This window comes from Salvia hispanica, unplaced genomic scaffold (genome assembly GCF_023119035.1).
Source record: "Salvia hispanica cultivar TCC Black 2014 unplaced genomic scaffold, UniMelb_Shisp_WGS_1.0 HiC_scaffold_825, whole genome shotgun sequence".
Lineage (NCBI taxonomy): Eukaryota > Viridiplantae > Streptophyta > Magnoliopsida > Lamiales > Lamiaceae > Salvia > Salvia hispanica.
The window spans coordinates 22,046-32,638 of NW_025952605.1; the positions used below are offsets into that span (position 1 = coordinate 22,046).

The following is a 10,593-nucleotide window of genomic DNA, read 5'->3' on the forward strand; positions in this document are numbered from 1 at the left end:
TAACAAGAGAAAATCAACAGTGAATTAAACAAATTAATATTTCTTTAATATTTATTACATGTTTTTTGTCTAAATTTCAGAAAAATTATATCAAGTTGTTTTCCATGTAACCAATAAAAAACTTGCACATCTCCACATCTTTTGATCATAAGCCTATGATCTCTAACAACAAATTACATCTCAAAAAATTTCCCTCAAATCAACATTCAATTCAATTTTGTTACCCCATAAATAATTTGGCACCATAAACTAAAATGAATTTGTAAATTGATCAATTGACCAATTCTAATTAATTGCAACAACCCTAGGCACCTCAACCGGAAAATCATTAATCTCATCCATCCATGGATTCTTCTCCTTCGCCGGATCAACGGTCCTCAGCGCCTTCCACCCGCGCTGTTGCACTGAATCCGACCAACCTAATCTGCCACGTCCGGTCCCCTTCCGGGTCCTCCCCTTCGCCTCCGTGTAGGGCCCGCTCGTACCACAGCGAGCTGCTCGAAGTGTTCCCGAACCTATACAACGTCATTCTAGAAGGCTCCATGTGCCACTGAGTTAAATCGAGATTCTTCTCGAGCTCGTCCAGCACCGCCCGGCCGCCGGCGTGGATGCAGAAGTGCTCGAATGCTAGCTTGAAATCGGGGATGTATGGCTTGATTTCCATCTTGAAGACTTTTCTAGCGACAAGTGTGACTAGGAAGAGGAGTTGTTCGGACATGGGGAGGACGAGTGGGCCCAGGGTGGTGATGTTGGTTTTTAGGGCTTCGCCGGCGACGGCCATGAGGTCCTTGGAGAGGGCGACGCCGACGTGCTTGGCGTCGTCCTCCTCCTGGAAGACGCAGCCGTAGCTCTTGTCGTCCGCGCCCTTGTGGGTGCGGACGGTGTGGATGAGCTGGTACTTGGCGCGGGGTCGGTCCGCGGGGCGGTTGGAGAGGAGGATGGCCGCCCCGCCCATCCGGAAGATGCAGTTCGAGACGAGCATCGAACGGTTGTTGCCGAAGTACCAGTTTAGGGTGATGTTCTCCATGCTTACGACTAGCGCGTATGAGTTCGGGTTCACCTGTAAACAAATAAGTTGAAATCAGTGACGGACGAAGAAAAAAATGTTGATAAAGTAAGTGTCGTTAATGTAACAAGAAAGTTTGCTAATTAATGAATATTGTATAGTTAGATGGAATAGTACTAGCATGTATAAAGTTGTACAATGAATTAATAATGCTACTATTGTGATATTTAATTAAGTCACCATCACACGTAACTAGTTTTCTAACTTGACCCAAAATTTTGGGTTTGGGCCAAAAAGGAATTGACATAACATACATAACTAAAAAAGCACAAACACATAAGACTTGGTCCCAAACTTTGCTTTGAGAAATTAGAATAAAATGTTATAATTCAGATTAAAGAGTAAATATAAAAATTAAATCCTATCAATATTTTTTCTACATGGTCCCAAACCCTCACTAAACGTAGGCATGTGGACTTTGGCAAGATCAATGGAGATCAATCCAGCACTACATCCCATCCCACCAAGATTATAGCTCAACACATTCCCCCTCATCTTGTAACGATTCACAACCATGGCCGACAACGACGGCGTCGGATTAAACAAACTACAATTTACAATAAGTATCCCAATCTCCTTCGCCTTCACACCGGTCTTCTGCAAGAGCTCATCAATGGCCCCAGACATAACCATCTCCGCCTCCTTCCTCGCCTCCGCCATGCACGGGTTGGCCGGGACCCTCAGCAGTGCCTCGGGGAAGTAGGTCTTCTCCCCGAGCCCCGACCTCTCTAGAATCTTCCTCTGGAACTCGAGATTCTCCTCCGTGAAGCACGCTGCCCGCCTCGACCGGTCCATGAACATCTCCTTGCTACACATCGCCTCCTCCCCGGGCTTGTAGCACGCGAAGTCGACCAGGTAGACCCTCCTCGGTCGCGTCGTGAAGTAGAGGATGAAATTGAGAGTGTTTAGGATTTGGGAAGGAAGAGTGAGAGGTTTTTGAATGTGGTTGGGGTAAGTAGGGGAAAGTGTGTGAGTATTTAAAGAGTTTTGATTGACTTCTGACATATGAAAAATTAAAGGAAAAATTGGCCAACCACTATTTTGTGTAAAATTAAATGGGGTCTTTTTTATTATCCAGTGAATAAAATTATAATATCCAGGTTTTGAAATTTCCACGGTTTGTCACATTTATTGCTCAATCTAACTCCTAACCATCACCTTCCAACTGGAATTTCATTATTTGTTGGGGATGACAACCCAACTAATTAGTGGTATTGATTAGGGCAATTATTTAATATGGAAATTAAAATTAAAGTTTTAACATTCTTTTCACTAACATGGATAGATAGGGAATTGTAGGGACTCATTCACAAATTGGTGTTTGAAGGTATGATGAAACTTTCTTGTAAAACATGGATTTACATTTTCTTTTCAATTGGGGAAATTATTTTATGTGGAAGTGCATTTTGTTGGGTGATCTATATATGAGACTATAAAATAGATTTATGTTTTATTTGAGCCGACATGTAGAGTTTTATTTTGACCCAACTTTGATGTCTTTCGTTCATACTTATCTATTATGGCATATTTTAATTTTACGAAATAAATAAATTTACTATTATAATATTTATACAAGAATAAAAAATATGAGCCACAAATTTTATCCTATAAAAGAAATTGGTGATCTGATGAAGTGGAGTACGCAGTTAAATACTTCACCTACCTTAGGCCAAGTTTGGTCAACAAAGTATGGAAGTATGAGTGTATGAGTTGGTTTTTAGGTCAATTACATAGTATTTCAAATGAATGGTTCACACAAAGAGTACACAACTCAAGGCAATCATTCATATATAAAATATACGTATAAATTATTTACGTGTTCAAATACGTGTACCAATAGGTAAAATAACTGGGAAATCATAAGTATGTAAATGGATATGAACGTAATTACTTCACCTGTCACACTATCAACTTAACACATTAAAATCACTTCAATGGCAATAATATATATAGTACTATATATTATCATAATTTATTTGTAAATCCTAAATTTTGGCCAAATTTTTATTTATTTCGTAACTTAAAAAGTTGGTTGCAAAAACTATGAATTTAATTTGTTCAATTTACCCAGAGACTATAATTTAAGTGAAATTATATATGTCGGGACTTAGCAAATAACTCAACCATGTCATCAATATGAAATACGCGTATTAATTCAATAGCATATTGTAAATAGAAAATCAGAATATTTCGTTATGAGAAAATTGAGAAAAATATGAAAATTCATCATTTTTATAATTAATTTTTAAAGTTGTAGAATGAACCAGAATTTGACCAAAACTAATGGGTTTTTTTTTCCGGTTATTTTCCCTATAAATAATGGTAAATTTGCATACAAATAGTTAACTTTCACAAAATTCCGATTTTGCATATCGACTTTAAAATCTACTTGTAAATTGTTGAATTATTAGTTTGTTTTAATTTAAAATCAACCAAGATTTAGATGCTAACTTAACTTGGTAACTTAATAACGTCACTATCGTTGTAAATCGAAACGACATCACATCGTATACAACGAAACGATGTCGTACTATACATAATAAATAATTTCATTTGTTGAATTATAGTTTATATTATGAAAGAATAAGATGTAAGAGAGAAAATGAGAAACGAGAAACAAGATGAATGAGAGTTCAGCAAATGAAGTTATTTAATTTAGCATATTACGACGTCGTTTTGCCTCTTGTTATGATTGACATCCAATACTATGATGTAAGTAGGTCATCAAGCTATTTTAGTGATACGATCTTGATTAATTAATTGGTAAAATCAAAACAAATTAATAGTTCAATAATTTACAAGCAAATTAATTTAAAGATTATACGCAAAACCAGAATTTTACGGAAGTTTCAAAACTTATGGGCAACTACCCCTATTAAGATATCGTGCCAAGAGAGTTTTTGCCCTATAGATATGAGTTGCTGAAGAAATGGAACATACGGTTTGAACTATTTATGAATATCGTGCAAGAGAGTTATACCTTAATTATTTAGACCGACATGCATGTTGTAGAAGAAACATGGATGCTGTAGGGACACAGAGTTTCTTGCAGGTTTTAAGATTTCCACAAAAAATAGTAATATTTTTGAGTGTTATTAGAATTGTGTGATTTCAAATCAAGATCATGCATGTGATGCTAATGTGAATGTGGATTGAGGCTTCGATGTATACAATGGAATCTGGCATGTTAAGAGCATCCTTAACCGCCTGCCCCAAGAATCTTTCACGTCATCATTCTCCTAATTTTCTCGGGCCGACCACAATTCTATAACACGGTTCCATCCAGGCCCCAACTTATTAAATTGCATTATTTATTCTAAGTTATTTTCTCGTAAAATAATGGCGTTGAACAATTAAAACACGGAAAATTCAGTGTTCAACCAAAAATAAAAGATTACAAACCCTAGAAATAAAAAAATTACAAATCCTAGAAAATAAAAGTTACAAACCCTTAAAATTAAACCACTCCATCCGAACCAAAATATAGAAATAAATAGAGAGGATAGAGGAAGAACAAAGTGAGAAATTGGTGGAAGAATGTTGAACAAATGGTAGTATATAAATAGGAAAAATTTGAAATTAAAAATAAATAAAAAAAATTGGGGGTTCGGGTCCGGCCCTGAACACCCTAACCATAGGCCGGGTCGCAACCGAGCGCGTCTCGGAGCCTCCAACGCCGGGTCGGGACGCACCGGGTGCGGCCTCGGGATCCCGTCCTTAGGCCCGGCCGGCCGCAACTCCCTCCTCAACACTGCAGCCGCAGCGGGACCAGATGCGGTCCGAGTCCACGGCATTTCAATTAGTTAAAGTTTATTTCGGTTTTATGCATTGAAGTATGTTAAATTATTACTTCAATCAATATAAAATAGGGATATTGGCTCTAATATCCGAAACTTTCAAAAAGTTGGATTTTCCCAGAACTTTAAAATTGGCAAATAATATCACGACTTTCTTCTTGTTTGTATTTTCCCATGAATGAAAAAATTAATGTTATTATAATAGATTGAAGAACAATTTTGGAGGATGTGCTTCAAGAAAACTATCTTCAAGCATTGGAAAACTTGAAGCTCTCAAAATTGTTGCGAGAACTTACGAAAAAAAATCCGTTTATTTGAAGAATTTTTTCATTCATGGGAAAAAACAAACCCGGGATAAAGTTCATGAATTATTGCCAATTTTAAAGTTCGTGAAATCAACTTTTTGAAAATTTCGTGATATTGAGGCCAATATCCCTATAAAATATTATCAACGCAACACGCTAGCAGCACAACTAAGTTATGATTTCTTTTTAGGCATACTACAAATTTTCTATTAAGGTTGGGTTGAAAAAATTGTACACTTTCAAAAGTCGTAATTTTTAAAATTACTTTCAGACTCTAGAGGAAATATCAGAATTTGTCCAAAATTTATGATTTTTAAGCCAAATATCTCTTTCTATGGTACTTAAAACCTTACAAATCTAAAAGATATGACTTGAGTGCTTAAAAAATCAAGGTAAAGGCAACTACTAATTGTACAAGAGATTAGGATTTTTGTTTTTGCATTGAAGTATGTAAACTAAGGAGTAGTACTTAAAACTCAATGAATCTAAAATAATTAGTACTACTACTTAAAAACTCAAAGTAACACGAAACAACTAATTGCACAATAATTAAAGTTAGGATAGGGCGAAAAACTTTTCACCTAATTAAGTTTGTAAGAGCATAAATTATTGTAGTAGTAGGAGTAATTCTTTTGATGGAAAATGTAATAGAGTATGTAATGCCTATTATTCGATTTACATAAAACGATGATCACGTTCTCTGTGATTAAATGTATGAAAGGTAGGTTGTATAGTTGTATTGTACTACATTATCTCAACACATAATGAACCCAATTTTAAAGTGTTACAAACAGCTGGAATTGAAACTGAAAACTTATGTTTTTCTACTATTTTTCAAGCCAACTTACGCTTATTCCCGAAAGCCCTCAATTCCTACTTAGTACTACTAATAAAGATGATAATATAAGATAGGGTCCAAGATTTTCCTTAGCAAGATTCAAAATTAAATTCAATTTATACAAATTTAACAAAATCTTTATAGCACGTACATTAATCTTAAAACAAAAAAATAGTGACTCATAAATGATTTAGCCATAGAATTAAAAGGTAAACAAATTCTTAATTCTAATATTTACTTAGCTAGTATAATACTCCCTCCGTCCACAAAAAATAGACAAGTTTTGCTATTTTTGTCCGTCCGATGTGTCATTACAATCTTTATGCTTTTTTATGACGGAAGGAGTACTACATCTCTTTTACGCCCCTTAGAAATGAAATGTTCCTATTTGGATTGTCCATTAAAATAAAACATTATAAAATGGAAATAACACCATTCTACCTTCCTTTCCTTCGTTAATTCACAAAATAGGATTTATATAAAATTTTGTCAATAGCAAACGTTTCATATTCGATCATAATTCAAATGTGTTGAGTTATCATAAAACCTAGTTTTATAGTAAAATCTATCAACCTTAAACTGAACTTATAAATTAACTGCACTTAAACGTAAATTTGAATCAGTATTATTTATTTCACTGTTATTTATTCATCCAAAGTTGTTGGATTCATTAATTAATCTACTATAATTTCATTTGTTTTAAAGGTGTTCATATACAAAGTCAACTTTTAAAAACAAAACAAATACCTTTGCCATACAACTGTCACACAATTGATCTCTCCATTTATTACAAGAACAGGCGTTGGGTTCGGGACACCTAAAATCATGTACCTATCCATTTTTATCAAAGTTGTTCTTGAATATTTTTATTATATTGTTAGATAAATGTATGCATTTAAATAATAGTATTGTTGTTATTTATTTTTCACCGGAGATATGAGAACAAATGAAATTTTCCTTTTAAAAAATAATCACTAGTAACATTGTGAATGTGTCTGTTCCATGCATGTTTTTGTGGAGTACTAATGAACTAATACACGTGACATCCACTATAAATAGCTTTGGAGATAGATTAACATTGGTTAAGTATTAGATATACTTGGATAGAAAAAATTATTGTTATATCGTTAATAAAGAATGAGACACATACATTAGATATTCGAAATGGAAATGGACTGTAGGGATGGGTTAGTCTAGATTCACTAATTATCGAGACCCCTTGTTTTGTACAAGAGCTCCAAACTCTCTCCACGGCTGATTTACACAAGTAATACAACTAAGATTAAAAGAATCTAGTTAACTATTACAAGGTCTTGAAGTTATCCTCGCTTCAATCGTACTCAATTGCCCCTGCACACTCAGAAACAAGTTAGTACTACTAAGAGATCCTCTCGGATCTAAACACTAGAACTTTAACTACACAACAGAGCAAGAATAAGAGATCAAAGAAACTTGGCTCGAACCATGCACCAATCGTCTATTCTTCCGAACTTAGATCCCAGGGCGCCGATGGATTGGATAAGTTAACCTCGGACCAAATCCCCATCGGAAAACCCCTCACACCCGGATCAAATTCCACCGAACAAATCTCCACCACACTCTTCGGGTCTCACAAAACCCGGGTTTCCCCTCCGACAAGCAATCGAAGAGATTCCTCACACCAAATCTGAGATCAACCACTCAAAGAACCATGGGAGATCACCGAGATGGCCGGAAGTCCACCGGAGAAGAGAGGGGAGAAGAGAGAGACGCTCGAGTCACAAGGAAGAGAGAGAGAGAGAGATTTATAAGAAGCTCAACAAAGCCAACACTCACATAAAACACTCAACCCTCCATCCAACGGCTTAGAAGCCATCATCAAAGAGAGGGCACGTGGCAGCATCGGGGGAAAGGGGCTAAGTCATTGGCTGCCCAATTAATAACACCGAGCTTAACAAATAATCACGACCCAATAAGAGTCCATCCAATATCCAACGGACCAATTTTTGTAAAAACCCAAATAAATTGGAACAATAATAATATTAGCGTTGACGAAGATACGAATACATATCGTTAACTTTTAGATTGAACTCATTATTATTAAATATGATAAGATTTTCATTATAACCCATAAAATGAAGATGAAGCAGCAAAACTCAAAATGAGTTGGATAGCCAAAAAAAAGCCCATTGGCACAACATATGGGCCTGATATCCCTACAAATAAATTAGTTTGGGTATTTGGTTATGAAGGGGTTATTGGGCTTTAACACAAAATGTTTGGATTGCCTTTATGTTTGAAATTTGAATCGAAGCTCCATAATTTTTGTTCAAAGAGGATTTTTCTTTTCTTTAGATTAAATTAAACTGATCTAAATTTTATTCGTATATCTAATAATACTTCCCCACAATAACGTATTAGAAGTATTACTCCATCATAAAACAATTTTTAGTTTTAAAGTTGTTGTATCTTTTAGCTTACAAAATAAAATTACACAATACTATCTTTAAAACCTTCATTTATATTTTTCTATGATTTTTTTTCATGTTGGGCGTTACTGCACAAGAGACTATACATAGAGAGAGCAAAATATTATTCACATCATAGTAACATCGAGTAAATATATGTAAAAACCAGAGTTGTTGAGGGGTCTTGTGTAACTCAATTTTCATATGGTAAGCCAAAAAAATATGAAGGATATGGGTAATTTATCATTAATGCAATGAGAGGGAAATTTGAATATATGGGGTGTGTGCTATTCTAAATATATATTTATAAATATAAAAGATATGAGTAAATTATCATTAATGCATTGAGACAAATTAGATTGGGGGTGATTGTATTCTAAATAATTTTTAAAAAAATATATTTGCATAAATTGTATGATTTAAAAAGAAACTTTTTTCTTTTTTGGTTCTTAAAAATAAAAATTTATGAGGACTAAAGTTTTTTTTCAATTTATGGAGTAGTTTAGTATTTCTCTTGTTTTCTTTATTTTTTTTTAAAAAATAAATCAATGGGGTATAAATCATCAAAAATGCAATAACAATGAAATCACTTATCTCAATATGAATTAAATCTTGGCAACAATGGGATTAAAAATCATCTTGAGCTCCTCCATCTTCTGTTTGAAAGCATAACCCTCTGCAAGCTTGTTTGACTCCGACCATTTCATAGTGGACTCGGGCCCCCCCTATCTTCTTCTCGTCGGTTGCTTCAACCCCGGTTGCACATCGGTGGTTTCCCTCATGTTGTAACAAACCGCTAAAAGCATTCCTTGCATCAACCTTCCCAATACTCTTGTCCTCCCTCTTTCTTCTTTGCATCTTTCACCATCGTCTCTGTTGATACTTAGACAGCTTGCGCTTTTTTTGTTCTTCAACGAGGTTCCCATGTTTATTTAATTGGGGTTTTTGTTGTTGTTGTTTGTTGCCTTCTGTTGCCTTCCCCATTCAACTTGGCAGCTACAACTGCAGCACCATATGCCACTAAATGAGAGGTTTTGAACAACTCTTTTCCGTCGAAAAACTCCTTCAACATCTGTTGCACCTTGTGAATCCCACTTGACCAGCAACAGCACCACCTCATCCACACTATACTTATCCACCTTCGCATCATAAGCATTTCCTCCACCACATCATACACTTGACCAATAAATCCATGACGAGTTCCTCAAACTTAGCACGAGTCATGATCGAAAACTAAATCAATCCCGTCAAACAATTTCTCAATCTCAATTGGCGTTTCTAAGGCAGAGGAAAGGGTGGCTCTTCCTTAAGCACTCTTCAATCTCCTAACCGCTCTTGCGTCACCTAATATCCTTACCGATCTTGCTTTTAAACTCCTTCACAAAGTAATCCACCATCCTGTTGTCAATGTCCTGCCCTCCAAGATGAGCCTCCCCGGCAACAGCCTTCACTTCAATGCCATTTCTCCTAGTCGTGGCCACATACACATTACCGTGCCACCACCAAAGTCGAAAATCAGCATTCTTGGTAGTAGCCTATGATCAAAACCATAATGCAGCTGGCTGCGGCAGCGAGCTCGGTGAGGATCCCGATAATGTTGAGGCCAGCAATGGTTCCGGCCTCCTTGGTGGCCTGGCGTTAAGTCATTGAAAGAAGCAGGCATACGGTGGCGAGCAGCGTCCGTGACAGCTGATCCAAGACCATACCTCAGACATCCTTCATCTTGGTAAGCAGCATTGAGGAAATCTCCTGAGCATAGAACTGTTTCTCCTCCCCTTTGTAGGTTACTGCAATCATAGGCTCGTCATCAGCGCCGGGGTGTTTGAATGGCCGATACACCATGTCTCTCTGAAGCGGTCGGAGAATTTGCAGCCAATCAACCTCTTTGCATCTATCAAATTGTTACTATAAAACAATTAGAAACCACTCCCAATTTCATACAAATTTATCTCAATTGTTTCATGTAGACAAAACAGTAAACTTAACTCACCGAAGACAGTGTTGATGGAATTACGGGCGACTTGAAACATGACGCCGTCGCCGATGAGACGATGGGAGTCGGTGAAAGCGACTTGAGATGGCGTGGTGCGGTTGCCTATAATCTTAACGCCGCCGTCGTGCTTCCACACTGCCACACACG

General features: G+C 36.3%; 2 protein-coding genes across 2 annotated transcripts; both read right to left on the minus strand.

Moving 5' to 3' along the window:
• Positions 1-251: 251 nt before the first annotated feature.
• On the minus strand, positions 252-1,945 carry LOC125200140 (3-ketoacyl-CoA synthase 20-like). The gene is given in 3 exon segments (XM_048097888.1): positions 252-391; positions 393-1,060; positions 1,484-1,945. Coding segments are annotated over 3 exon segments (1,173 nt in total). The 5' UTR covers positions 1,883-1,945; the 3' UTR covers positions 252-285.
• Positions 1,946-9,385: 7,440 nt separating this feature from the next.
• Positions 9,386-10,295, minus strand: LOC125200141 (heat shock 70 kDa protein 18-like). The gene is made up of 3 exons (XM_048097889.1): positions 10,167-10,295; positions 9,811-9,988; positions 9,386-9,612 (listed from the first exon to the last, which is right to left on the minus strand). Exons 1-3 carry the CDS (start codon positions 10,293-10,295, stop codon positions 9,386-9,388), a joined length of 534 nt encoding a protein of 177 aa, XP_047953846.1.
• Positions 10,296-10,593: the final 298 nt, after the last annotated feature.